Source organism: Perna viridis, chromosome 6 (assembly GCF_037379345.1).
Source record: "Perna viridis isolate PV_CMFRI_1.1 ecotype Kerala chromosome 6, ASM3737934v1, whole genome shotgun sequence".
Classification (NCBI taxonomy): Eukaryota; Metazoa; Mollusca; class Bivalvia; order Mytilida; family Mytilidae; genus Perna; species Perna viridis.
The window spans coordinates 39,464,363-39,479,983 of record NC_142450.1 but is presented as its reverse complement, the minus strand read 5'-3'; the positions used below and the strand labels follow the sequence as shown (position 1 = coordinate 39,479,983).

Below are 15,621 nucleotides of genomic sequence, written 5' to 3'. Positions count from 1 at the left end.
ATACCCCACACACATGCACTGTCATAAATGTGTTGATTATATGCATTATGAATTGGTATAACATGGATCATAAAAAGAAATGGTTGAATTTAGCTAAACAGGAAGTAGAATTAGTAGATGTCAGACAGGCCTGAAATCAGAAAAATGATATGGACCTGTACCCAATGCTGGATACCAAATATCCAGAAGCTGTGATAAGTAGTTCCTGAGAAAAGTGTTATGAAATAATTTTCCACCCAAACAATATTCACCATACTATAACCTGATTTCCATAAGTAAAATTCGGCCAATAAAATGGCTAATGTTATGTTGCTTGATGATTGTGACGTGACCCAACCTTAAAAAAAAACAAAGGTTTAACTATAAGCCAATTTCAATTTGTGGCAGTGATATAGTAACATCACATGATCAATTCAGCAGCAAAAATGGCCGACACTGAAACTGGAAAAGATATACAATAAAAATCGATCAGAAATTTAATTTAATATTAGTAATATTAAAACCGACCATACAAGTCCTCATACAAGAATATAGACTCCATATTATTTTGCTATGTTGAATTGTTCAGAAATTGGTTCAATAGGCTTCTGATTCCTTTTGTTAAACCATTTAAATATAATTAAATATAGGAAATCATTAAGATAAATATTATATTAACTGTGGGTGGTAAATTACAAATGAGCAAGGGCTAATGAGAAGTAGGTTTACATGGTATACATGTAACAGCATGCAAGCGAGGAATAATTCCAGGCCACTTCTTTTGAGTAACTTGCAGATTTACAGTTTTGCAAATGTAAATTCCTGTTAATAACATACAAGTTTTTCCAATTAAAAGTTTACAGTGGTTTTATGTGCATGTAGGTCTTATTTTTGCTAAGGAAACACCCCCCCCCCCCCAAAAAAAAAAAAAAAAAATTTTTAATATAAAAATTCAAATGTATGTATCTACCTTATCTAATCTCAGGGATATGATCAACGATAAAATAAATGAATAAATAGACAACGATAAAACAAGAATGTCTTGCCCTAAAGAATGAAAAAATAAATTTTTCTTCCAAAACAAAGCAATAAGGGGCCGTCCATTTGATTCTGATGGAGGGGAGACTGGCAAATTTTGTGGTGTCTTGAGTATTTATTTTTGAAATTTTGCGGGTCAGAAATTTTTTTTCCAACCACATTCGGGCAAGATTATTTCAATTTAACTGTATGAAGTACTGTATCTGGACTGAAGTCACAATATTTATTTATTTTCTAGGATGGGTAGCCCAGAATATATATAACTTTTTCAGGGCCCAGAGTTAGAAATAGTAGCCTGCCAGAGACTGGCTATTTTTTGGCAGGGCTGGCTAATTTTAGCACAAGTCTACATAGCCATATATTGTAAATATATTGAAAAAAAAATGTATTCAGGACTGGCTAGAATTTTAAGTGAGTTTCCTACCCTGCAGGGCCAGAATATTTATTTAAAAAATCTGCCAAGCCCCTACCTCAGAATCAAATTGTCATCCCCTAAAGCAACATTTTTACACTGATTTGGGCATATATTTGCCCACATAATTCTAATATCAAAGTTACAAAACCCTTTTCCAATTTAAAAATCTTCTCAATTAAACAACACGTTGCCTACAGTATCAATGCTATAGGTATGTGTCATTAAGTAATCTTCAAGTAATACCATATTGTTGACATTTTTTTGCCCTGTTCTAAATCCTGAACTATGTACTGCTGGATATTATAGACATATGGATTTGCATTCAATTAAACAGTATCTCTGGCAAAAACATGTACATGTATAATAAAAATACTGACCAGTGCTTATCAGAGCACCAAAACCATAATATTTTCTGACATACTTGGCACCATTAATACCTGGACAATTGCCATACAGATCTGTAGATTACAGGAAGATCAACAAATTTTTATTTGGACTAAATCTAGTCAATGACACTGTTAGAAAATGTTTTACAAAAGTTTTAATACATCAAGCTGAAGTTCCAAAAGTTATGTGCACATTAAAAAGATAAATCCTCAATTATCAAATTTAAAGCATAAGAATAATTAAGATTAAAGCCAAAGTGTATAGATTAATTATAAAACAAGGGCCAATAACTTTAACTCAAGCTAATGTACATAACAGACAACAAAATGAAATGTATTCAATTGCAGCCACCTGATACTTTGAACAATTTTTAACAAGTACTTTTCCTTTTCCTATTCTTTGTGGAGATTTTCCAATTTTAGCTGAATTTATTGTATGATATGTTATTAAAACCCTACTGAATGCTTAAAAGATTACGATTTAAACCACTCATATGGTTTACCAGTACGTAGTAATACTAAAAATCTTGTACAAGCTACCCAATGACCGGGATTACAAAAAATTGGCACAGGAAAGTAGTCAGCTTGTTCAGATTCCAAGTAGAATGGTTTACATAAAAGATCAGACATTAAGTCACAAGGATTGGTCAGGACTTCACTGGCTACTTATTAATGAATTGTGATAATCCTCTTACTTACAGTCATTAAAAAACAAGTGTTCATACGTCATAAATTACTTACTTATAAATTGCCCTTATTTAACTGAACGGAAAAATTCTATAGAAGCCTGTGGTCAGTACTCACGTATTGTTTGTGAAATAAAAAAACTGTAATCAAACACTTCAAGGATGAGTAGTTTGTTTTTCTTTTAGTTTCTTACATAAAAAAAAAATAATTCAGTAAAAATCAATAACAAGTATTTGGGCACATTTAGGAACATACAAGAATACCAACAAAGTGAGACTGGAAATCTAAGATCTTCATGACATCTCAAAGTTTTTAGTTTGTAGTTGTTTTAATTAACCGAAGATTTAAATTAACATCCAAATGATAGCAAGATCCAAAACAAAAGATTGCTTATTGTTGGTTGCCCTATATTTGTGGTTTTGGTTAAGTTAGACCACTTGCTGACATCGCTACTTTGAACATGTACTGAAACTTAAAAGATAATTCAGTACATGCATGTACATGCACACCTTACATAATAAAGAACCTAAAGAATAAAAGGGGTACTGTATTTTTCTGACTATATAATTATTTTTTTCGTCAAGATGTCAGCCTCGACTTACTATCCATTATTTTATGAATTTTCAAGACTATTCAGTGCATACATGTACATACATACATATCATAATAAAGATCATGGAGTACGTTGAAAATTATATGGTACATGGAGTTCAAGCTACATTTTTGTGACCAAAGTTGGTTCAAATCCAAATCATATGTTTTATATAATGACATGTAGTTAAATTGTTAGTTGCTTTGCATTTGGTGGGTGACTGTCTCATTGGCAATCATATCACATCTCTTACTTTTACTCTCGAGTTCATAAATTTCTGACTCTTATTAGTACCAATTGACTATTTCAAATGAAACACACAACTATTAAATATAAAGTGAAACACTTTCCAGACATGGCTATTATTACATCATTAAAAGTAAATACTATGATGTCACATTATCCAAGAAATATCATTAAAATTGTCCATTTAAATATGACATGGACATATGAACAAACAGATTAAGTCAGGACAGTGTAATAATTTGTTCAAAACAGAAAATTACAATAATCTGTTTGATAACAGGTAGAAAATAACATTTCAAACATTGAACAATAATAGTACTGAAGGCACTCTGTTTTTACATGTAAATAGAAAACTGATTTCAAAGCAAGGATTTACCAGACAAACATGAATATCCTATCTTGACCTGGAGGATTTTCATTGAATTTCTATTTAGTCAAAATTAACAAGTACTCCATCCAGAGCAGTATGTATAGTGGATAATGGGGCATCAAAGAGAAATATGTACAACCTAAGGCTATTTTTTTTTATTTCTCTATTTAATAAATTCCATACAATCCATGAGAAGAGAAACAGCAGTGACATATGTAAGATTGTTTTTTATTACATTAAAGCTGAAAATGTACCATTACATTTTAAAGAAATACAGTTAAGCATAAGGCTCTGAAATTCTGAATATCATTGAAAATGGCTAATTCTAAAAATTTTCATTCTAAAACACTCCACAAAAGTTTATCCCACAACATGTCAAACTGACAATATTCTTTGCATTTGTGTTATATAATTATCAATAATAAAATCATTATAAACAAAAGACAGTTCTTACACTTGTGATTAATAACATCTTTAGATTTATTTACACATGCTAAGTTATTCCTTTCATCATAAACAAAAACTAGTTGAATTCTATGAAATACTTGTTTTGGGCCCCTAATTCTAAAATGATTCTGGCTAAAAGCCCCAAAATCAATGCTAACCTTCCTTTTGTGGTTTGAAACCTTGTTATAAAATTTTAAAGAGATCAACCAATTAATATTCAAGTTATTGCAAGAAAACCAAGTATTTACAGACGACGACAAGGTCGTGCACCGTACCAATATATGTCTGCAAATTTTACCCCTAAATCTTCAAAATAACCTAGACATGCAGGGCACCCATTATCAAACATGTTTTAGTCATGCTACATGTTCATACACATGATAGCTATAAAGAATTTTTCAAAATAGCAAACCAGAGCCAGATTATTTTGATGACGGAAGAAAGCAAGCAACAGACAATAGCCTTGCTTGGAAAGAAGTTACTCATTATCCAACATTACAATTTTTACCATCATATAATTTTCTGGCACAAATTGAGAGTGGAGGACAATCATTCTATAGCTACTTGTATAGATACATGTAAATCTGGTTTACTGTTAGCCGGCACCATAACCATAGTCTTACATATAACCTCAACTAATGCAATGCCTTTTTTGGTTTATGAGGATAATTATACATGAAAACATTTAACTTTGACACTTTCTGATAAGAAAAATTACAGTTTACCAATTTAAAAGGTTAGATAAGCTCCAAAGTACAATATACAAAACTGAAGCATTTTTTTATGGTCCAATCTTTAAAGTACATATTTCTAGATCAATACTATTCAATGAAGTATATAGTACTAACATTCAGAACCTTTGAATATATAAACCTATAAACCGAAAAAAATACCACCCTGATTTACACAATAGAACTTAGATTGAATTTCAACCTCTGAGCAAACATAGCATATAAACTGAATTTCAAATCATATTCAAAAGATTATAAAAAGAAGACTATTTAAAACCCTTTACATAGGTTCCATATGATCTATCTGTAAAGTTCAGATTACCTCGACACTAAATATGTATTTTTAGGGCAGTAATTAAAAAAAAAAAAACACTAAGACAAAGGGTAGACTTAATTTTTAAAATCTAAGGCTGAATTATTTGACTAAGAAGGCATATTCTTTCTTGCACATCTACAAGTACATATGGTGCCTAACCTTACTATAAAATTCCATCATAATCCATTTAACTGTTTTGAAGGAGTAAGTTTACAAAATATGTGGATGGACAGAGAAAGGCCTATATAACCCCGATCTTTGAATGAATGACAGAAAGAGGGTATGGTTAATTCTTAAGTGGGTTTGGTGGATGGAAGATATATTTGAAGAAAGGAACAACCTGAGTTCATGTAAAAATAATCCAGGTAAAGCAAAAGATTCTTTTCCAGAACATCAAATATAACCCTGTCATGATGTGGGGCAATTATGCATATGATAAATCTAAACCATTAAAAGGGGGAGGGGGCATAGCAAAAGTTAAAAGCAAAATAAATATGATCTGTATTAATTAGCTCTTGTGCAAAGTTTGATCTAATGTTTTAATCTGTTCTAGTGTTATCATCATAAAAACAGTCCAACTCCAATCAATTTGTGCTGTTTTAATCATTTTTCATCCCCTTTCATGTAATTTCCAGATGATAAAATGAGAACAAATTATTTTCGTTCAAACTTTTGCACAATTGATTATTACTATCAAATCTAAATTATTTTTTAGACCATGCTAAAATTGTTTAACTGACAGACACAAGATATGGGGATATAGTATCTAACTAATCCCTGTGGCAGGTATTAAAAACATATAATGGAAGTCTGGACAAACATTACAATGTTCTTCCAAAGGGCACATAAAATCAGTCCCTTTGAATGAAGACATACAGACTGAAAATATGAATTCAATTACATTAAGACAGGGTACTGAAGAAAGTGCATCAGAATTGTGGAACCATTACAAATCCCCTCAAGATGATCTATATTTAAATCACAATATCCCACCTGATGTCAACATAGATAGTGAAGATTTCTATTCTTCTTTATCAATAGATATTTAAAATATAATGTGGAAAAAGTCCCAAATAAAGCACATAAAGGACAGTATGACCTCTATTCAGTTCCATAATAATTTCTAAGTGGGTAAATTTGCAAACCAAAAGCCTCCTTGTCTCACAGGATAACCTTGAAAGAAATCTAAATCAGAATTAAACTGATATGCAATATTTAAATGTTTTTGAATCATACGTAACTGACACATTGATGGACATGGTACAATCTTGGTAGATCACCGAGACATTGATGGACACGGTACAATCTCAGTAGACCACTGAGACATTAATGGACACAGTACAATCTTGGTAGATCAATGATACACTGAATTTATTAGCTTTATGCTCTAAACAATACATTGTCAAAGATATAAAACAAGTTCCAGCTGCAGCTGGTTAAAATTTATTAAACAAAAGCATTGACTCTAGAAAATGTTGATCTATATAATGCTTACAGAGAAATTTCACATGGTACACATAAATAAAGATACAAATAATTTTTTGCATCATACCACTATACAACTGCTAATTTTTCCACCAACCCTTTTCTGGCAGAGAGACCCCAAAAATCAATTGGACCCTCCACCATGTCCCTAGCAACAATTTGTTAAAATTTCAATATATCAAATAAGTTCACTTCCAATACTGTAAATAAATAAAGTTAACAGACCCAACAACACACGAAATGATGATACTGTTTTAATATAGCAAAACTTTCTGCATCCATATAAAAATTGTGTATTTTTGGGAGAAAATGTAAACATGGGGAAATTATCATGATTTTGTGATAACAGTATTTCATGTACTTTGAGGAAAACAAGCCCCTAATCTTAGTCTGACAACTAACAATGAACAAAATTTTTAACAAAAAACTAAATATACTGTGCATATAATACATCATATGACTCAAAAATATAAACTTACAGCTTATACACTTGCCAAGAAAATTATACTACTGGAAGTTGCCCAAAATTCTCTGGTGATCACTCTGCACTCATGTAATAAACACCATCAAACAACATTCAAATTCAATGAATTACCAAATGTAATGTCAGTCCCCGGTCTCTGTACTACCCTCAGTATGCCTGGACAACAATCTGGGAAAGGGATATTAGTTGTGAGGATCAATTTCAAGAGTAAGAAACTTGACAGTGTATTGAACTTCAATACATGCCTGTCAATGTTATCTAATTCAGCCACTAGTTGGTCAAGTATCCTTTTACATATCATACTTCACCTTTTATCATATTAAAAGTTTTACTTTACATGGCATTGCCCTATTTTCTAACTACCATGTATATTATTTGCTCATACAACAATTTCATTACTGGAAAAAGTAAATGAATTGTTAGGTTGTATTACACAAATATATTTCACACTTGGAAGCATTAGTCAGCTGTTGAACTTGTGACCTATGAAATATAATTGACTTGGACAATTGACAAATTGCATCTGTTTTCTGTGCTGCTTTGACAGTCACATCCAATCAAACACAATCTTTACTGGATGGTCACATTCTCAAGTCACTTTATTGCATCATTTCTTAATTTAACTCAACCTTGCTTGCAGTCAAGAGAAAAGTTTTTGCAGTACATCTGTACTTCAATTAAGTATGCATTCATTCTAAGGTTGTATTTGATATAAACAAATATACAAATGAGAAAGTAGTATTTGATATATACCTAATACCCAATTACATTGAAAAATTTTCACAAGCAAATCCATCAACTGCAAGTGTAAGGAATAAACCATTGTGATACTTTACTGTTACTAGTTTTTGTGTGAAACTAGTACCTACAAAAACGTACATTTACTACAGCAAAGTTCAGGCTAAAACTTCTGTATGTACATGTACTTAGAAATGAAACATTCTTTAGCTTCTGACCAGAAGTTGTAGTCTTAGCACAAAGTTAGCAAGTTTGTGACAGCAAACACAACTGATCCTGATAGAAGACAACTCCTGAGGTTATCCAACATACATCTTGCATATGTTCCTATTAACAATGAAAAATAAGACTTGTATAAAGGTTGACATCTACAATTAGTGGTGATAAATGTCACCATGTTTTCAACATAACTACTCTTCTAAATTATTTTTATCACATTAAGGTGGACAGTAAAATTGACGGTAATGAAAGATGTTGAGGATCAGCCTTTTAACAAGAACTAACATGCCTAGCTTGTAAAAATTAATGAAAATTCCGATTATAATGGTTTTGCACAATTTTTTACACCATGCCAAGAGAAGTAGATTACAGGAACTGCACATCAAAGTTGCCATGGCAACAAGTCCATAGACTCCACGTCATATTAAACTTCATTAAAGTTCATTTCTATTTCAACTACATTTTAACTAAAAACATTTTGCACTATATTTCTCAAAACAAGTCATAAGAGAATGTTGGCTAATGAATCCTAATGTACACATGCACATGTTCATCAAGTAATCACATGTCCAGAAAACGATGCGCATTATAACATCATACCTCTGCCCAATGTTGTTAGTATGTTAAGATTCATTTACACCATAAGTAAAATGATACAAATGTTAATTATATCTCATCCAAACTAACATTCTTGTACAATTGGGTCAATGTCTCCTCTTAATACTGGGTTTGTAACAATTTATATACCACAGTGTGACTGACAAAGTGACATTCAGTACCACACTAACAGGCTCAGTACTTTCCATCAGATATTATATGAACAACTGCCAATAAGGATCTTATGCTACTCTTATAGTGCAACGTGCACTCAAAAAACAATTATATAACACAGACACCAAGAAAATATTCTGTCTGTAAAAGTGAGAAGATTGTGAAACATGTATAAGTGTTATTCCAGTTATAATTCAGTTTTCATGAGTATTGACTAAGATGCCAAACACCTTATCATCATTAGAATGTAAGTTCATCAGTATTGATGGGTTCTTCAGCAACAAGAATCTCCAAGTCAATGTTCTGTTTGTGTGATGGTTATCACTTCTTGTGAGATACTCTATTATATGATAAGCTACAGAGTAAGATCAGAGAAACTCAACATTTTCGTACATTCATATCCTTCAAATTCACATACATGTATATACATGTATTAATGTCCACACTAGTATGAAAAAGAAGAATGCTGCTCCTTGTGGCATTGCCTTCAACAACTTGCACCTTCCTGCCCCTTTTGAGTGGTCTATGCCCTTTGTTGTAATTTCAAAGTGCCCTGATGAAATTTTGATAAACCATGTCACCCAATCCATTGCAAATGACCTTTTTCCTTCAAGTACAATACATACTAGGTGTATGAAAACAATCTGACAAACCTAATACTAAAATGTCCTACTGTGGCCTTTATAAAACTGCATATCTTACCTGAATATCAGTAATCAAATTGGTGAAGAATTCCCTGACATCGTCAAATGGACATTGATATGCTAATCTAATGAAGTCTGGAATATGTTCCCTCAGAAGAGGGTGAAAACCATTTTTTGTTCCATTGCACATTGAGTTATGATTTGGAGGACTGCCATATCCTTCCATCCAAGAATCAACTAGTTTTTGTATCATCTCCAACCCCTGTTTACGTAACCCTTCATTTCGAGTTGACAGACAATGAACAAAACGTAAAGATTCTTCATCTCTATATTCCTTTGCCATGTATATGCAGAATCTGAAAGAAATATAATTGAATGTTAGAGTTGAGTGTACAAACAATTACAATTGACTGATTGGTGTTTCAGCAATATCCGGGTGATGGATATGAAATTGATGATAAAATAAATATGAAATCATGAAATGGAAAATGGGATTGGACACAAGGATTATAAGGTCAACGAGTTTCAATTGCCATTTGAAATTGGGAGAGGTGGGTAGGGTTTGGCAATTTAGCCTTCAATAGAGAAGCTTGAGGCTCCTTCTCCTGTTGAACACCAAAGCAATGTTCTTTAACCTGCAAGGAATGTGGCATTTTTCCCAACACAGTGCACCACTATGCTTTGAGGTCATGTTTTACGTATTATGGCTAGATGATCCCAGCATGTAGCATGTCAGGGTTACCCCATTCCACCATCTGGAGCACATATTATTACCCAGTTGCTCTGCTGTCAGAGTGCTCTAGCCCCAACCAGGGTTCTGAGCACTATCTAGTTGCCTTTCATGACAAGCTTAGTGCTGCTGCAGGCTTAGTCTTTTGAAACCTGAACCTGCAAGGGGCACAATTAATAGGAAAAACATGTCAACTATGCCAAGACTAAACAGCTAGCTCATACTAACATTTCATACAATTTTATTACTCTTTGACCCCTAATAATATCTGTTTACACCATTTTTGATATACCATAATCAATATCAAATAAATGTCTTAAAACTTTTTACATGCAAATAATGCTTTGTTGTTAATGAAAACTAGATGAGAATGCCGAGAAACAGGATAGAAGATGAAAAAAGAGAGCATACCCTTGTATTTCAAATATATGTACCTGTATTATGGAGATCTGATGGAAACAGGGAATGTGCCAAAGAAACAAAATGCCTATCAAACTGTGAAAATAAGTCTGCGTTTAAATGAAAACTGGTCAAATTCATAAACTCCATAGTTAGAAACTTGAACAGTTTTACAGAAAATGTGCATTCCACAGTTAATGATAGCCAAAAGAGTATTTGACAGTGGAAAACTACATGTACTATGTGAATATGCAAGATTTTCCATTTTATAAGAGTTTTAGACATCAATATTTGTATGGCAACTACAGAACAAGAGTATTCAACAATAAGGAAAACTTTGCTATTTGATTTTTGAATCCTCTCCGAAATGATACTGGCACACCATTGCATTGGTGTAAAGTAAAAAAATCAATATTCTAATACTGTTTCACCAATCTATTTGGATACTTATATTACTTTATCAAATATTGAAAAAACAGTTAATACATGTACATGTCAACTACATGTTATAATCCATTTACTGTCAATCTGCTGCCCATCAATGTGATATTTAGTGCACATCTGATAGTAATGATATATTTTTTTTTTAAATACATTTCACACACAATAGAGAGTTTAAAGTACCAAGTCGACACCAATGGAGTCTTAACATGTACATTGAAGCAATTGTTGCACTTATATATGTCATGTAGTTTCCAAGCATTCACTATTCAAATGCAAATTACATGTATCACATGTGAAGCATTTCTGCTAAATGTCATATAAATCCATCAAGTAGGTTAGGAGGATAAAGAAGTGTGACAGACAATGAAAGGACATTCTGATCACCATACTTCACACACTTTATAGCATGGGGTAAAATAATGTAATAAAGACATTACATTGTTAATAGAGAAAGCAGTGGAGTAATGGGGGATACCAGTGGCCCAGCAGCTCCTGGAGTAATGGGGATACCAGTGGCTCAGCAGCTCCTGGAGTAATGGGAGATACCAGTGACCCAGCAGCTTCTAGAGTAATGGGAGATTCCACTGTCTCAGCAGCTCCTGTAGTAATAGGAATCCATTCCAAAGTACGACTAGAATATTAATTAATTAATGACTACATGTAGATGCTTGTTTTACACTTGAATGTAAATGGGGAAATCTTAAAACACAATTAATTTTACTGGTAATTGTTTTTACAGAAGTTGCATTAAGGTCAAGGTATTAAGAGGACAACTATTCCTCATGCAACCCTCTGAGGAAATGTCAGTCATACTTTGACTGCAAATGTTTATGAACCAAGAGGTTCAATAATAGTGAAAAGCAATATGAATGAACAAAAAAGGGTTTGAATATACAAACTTTTAATGTCCATTTCTAAATCTTGGTATTAACATCAATAATGGTAAACTTAATACTCATATTTAGGATAAAAGGGGTGATCTTTCATTCCCTATTGTAAATTATCCATTTTTACATGGTGAAGTTCCCTTGTCACCATCATATGGTGTTTACCTATCACAACTGGTTCTATTTGCTTGTATTTGTAACAATGTTTCAGATTTTAACAAAAGGAATCTTTATATACAAATAACAAAGAAATTACTTCATCAAGGTTTTGGATATCACAAGATCGTAAAAACTTTCACAAAATGTTTTAACCTTTACAAGAATTCCCAAATACAGATGTACTTGTAAAAGATTAATATGCATAGGTACATGTGTATCTCTCACCCTTTGTTTTACAGTAATATTCTAAACAAAGCAAGGAAAGCATGATACTCATCCTATAAGTTACTAGAAACTAAACTGTTGAATATGCTCATTCGTAAGGGATATAGTACATGTATTAATGATATTGTTGTCAAATCGCTAAGGATAGCATTTTTTGGTATAAACAGAGACTTTACATAGAAATTAAAACACTATTTGTAGGTTTAAACTGGTCTGAATATGGCATGACAATTAACTGTTAGTAGTCCTTATTTATTGCATTGTGTAATTATATCAGTTTCTTTATTTCTGTTGTATTACAGGACTAAGACCTTTTCAAACTGATTTTTAGGTGTTTAATTGTGCAACATTTTTTCCACAGTGGCCAGATTTTAAAAGGGAAGGGTTATGAACATGCCAAAGTAAACCCCTTCAATTTTTTGTGCCTGTCTCGAGTCAGGAATTTCTGGCCTCTGTATATCTTGTTTCATTTTCTCCTTCAGTTTATTTTCATGTTATTCGAGTATAAAGGGGCAACTCTTGCTGTACCTGTGTATAATGTTTTGGGGCCAACTGCAGCCTGCCCCATGGTGTGAGGGTTTCATAGTCACTCATTGAAGACAAATGGGCAGTCTTGGGCTGACATTTGCAACCCAGTAGGGTTATTGTCTCTTTGACACATACACCATACCAGTGCTCGTGATATTTTGATTAATTGAAGGTTAATGTAAAGAAAAACAGATTGAAAGTACATGTAATATACACATATATGCATACAAGTCCTGTTCATAAGATTTTACTTACGTACTTTTAAAGCATATAATTAGAATTCAACATACAGATGAACACAAGACCATGCTCATAAATGCACACAAATTAAAATTGATGTGACAGTAGGAGATAAAGACGAGTTAACAGGTAGAAAACAATGATTTGAACAAAATGCACAATTTTACTTTTTTACTGATAGTATACAGAAGGGACATGGTAATGCCTTCATAATAAAAAAGCAACAATACTTCTATCAAAATATAGACCAATTGCAGAGAGCTTATTGTGATTGGACAATCAAATGATAAAAATAAACAATAACTTCTATCAACAGGCTATCAGTACATTGTTTGTTTTTGTGAACTGATAGTAAAAAGACAGAACATGTACATGATGTATAACACAACATCATTGAAGTCAAGGTTTAAGGAAGGACTGCAAAAGTTTCAAAACTTCCAAAAATGAGGTTTTGCAATCTTTGAAAGAAAAGCAAGGCTTTAAAGACAGTTGAAAAGAACAGCACATACACACATATATGTACAGTACATGTAACAAAAAGCAGCTGTTTTGACATTTTTTGGTAAAATATTATTTGACTAAAGTATTTCATCTTCAAATGTCTTGGTTGACAAACACATAATAAACAAATGTACAAGTAAATAGAAGTTTAGAGATGTATTGACAAATGTTAATCCTTTAAATAAGCTCATGGATTAGCAAAGAGAAGCTGGGCATGCATCTAAAGACATTTGGGGTTTTCTTTTAAAATTTATGAACAGTCTATACCCATTATCATAACAATTCTAATTTCCAAATGACTGCAAATTATAGTGATATAGACTTACAACCACAAAGCAAACAATTTTTTTTATCAGCTTATGCAAGAAATGAACAGCCAGTTGTCAGTATTGTTTTTTCTTTTCTGTCCAATATAAATGACCTAAGGCTAATGAAGGCACGACTGTGATGTCTGGTGCTGATGGAGAGAACTAATTGAAATGGGTGGCATACATGTGCACATACATGTATATAGGTATCTATTATACTGATAACACTACACACCAATTATAACTAGGATGGTATGGAGACATTGTTTTTTTTTCTAAATTTATAATTCTATAAACGAACGCACACTGAATTAAAAAACTCGCCGGTTCGGTTTCAATCAGCTGATGACAGAGGTCATGGCAACTTAGCTTTTGGGGGTTTTCCACCCAATGCAATTGAAATTGTGTCACTTTTGACATCATAATTACAACAGCCTGTTTAGTTTAGACTTACCTTTGTCATCAGTTGATAAATTCTTCTTTATTTGATATATTTCTTCCAATTTTTGGACAAAACGCTGGTTTCTGAATCTAATTATAACAACTGACGTCCATTACGATATTGATCGTTTGTAAGAAGAAAAGACTAGAAAGTATCCGAGAAAACTGTCCTTGACACTAAAGTAGGCGGTGCTTGCCGATATATTGACCAATGAAATCAATCCGCTTACTCAGCACCTTCAGTCATCTGCATTTCTCAGTATTTTTTTAAAGGAATTTGAAGAAAAAAAAAACAACAACAAAAATGAAACTCACAATAGTGTAGTTTCATAGAAAAATTATTTATTATCTTCTTTTAAGTTTTATTATGAAACAACTACTGTTATAAATGATACTAATTATTCCTAGGATTTTTTAAAAGGAATCTTTGTATCAACTTTATTTTTTATTTTTATTTTTATTTTTTCCCATTAGAAATGATTCGGGAACTTAAAAAAAAGACACTTTAAGGATATGAAATTTTATTTTTACCTCTAAAAATAATCATTCTTGGGGCTGAAAAACACAGTATAGCAATGTCGTGTGTAATGGAAGTACATTGAGCGTTACAATTGTACTCCTTATGTATAGTTAAAAATAAAATTCTCAAATTATACTTTCACAAAAATATCAAAACAAAATAGACAGTCAGTTTTATGGTGTCCCAATTGGCCAAAGAACATATTCATATCTCCTACCAAACACAAAACATCAATGATAAATTGATTCACATGAATATCTATACTTAATGTCCTTGTAACAAAATGTTACAGAAAATACAAAAAAATATTTTAGAATGTACAGGAATTGAATATCCAGGCGTTTTTTTGCCAGTGTCATGTTCAAACTGAAAAGCATTTAAAACTATATTACTTTGTTGGATAGAACTGACCTACTATTATTGGTTCGTCTGAATATAGCTGAAATATTGCTGCTCGGACGTTAAACCACCCCAACAAACACACAAACTATTATTGGTTTTACACTTAACAGAAAAAAACTTAAGTCTACCAGCTATCATTTGAGTGTTAAAACTGCAACTGATATTAACTTACAGCTACACACAAGAAGTATATGATGTCTTATGCACAAACTGTATGATAGAGCTTTCTTGTTAAACTTTTTTTCTTATGGTTGACGACATAAATAGGTTCCAGTAGATTTTGATATAT

The 15,621-nt window shown here is 32.2% G+C and overlaps 1 protein-coding gene across 1 annotated transcript in view; it reads right to left on the bottom strand.

Moving 5' to 3' along the window:
- The window catches only part of LOC148614912 (sestrin-3-like), a 34,061-nt gene extending 19,493 nt beyond the window's left edge, over positions 1-14,568 (bottom strand). The window contains exons 1-2 of the mRNA XM_088589433.1: positions 14,424-14,568; positions 9,607-9,904 (exon numbers count right to left, since the gene is read on the bottom strand). Of these exons, the coding sequence (XP_088445559.1) occupies positions 9,607-9,891 (285 nt within the window). The 5' untranslated portion in view covers positions 9,892-9,904; positions 14,424-14,568. The remainder of the gene's footprint in view (positions 1-9,606; positions 9,905-14,423) is intronic.
- Between the last annotated feature and the right edge of the window lie 1,053 nt (positions 14,569-15,621).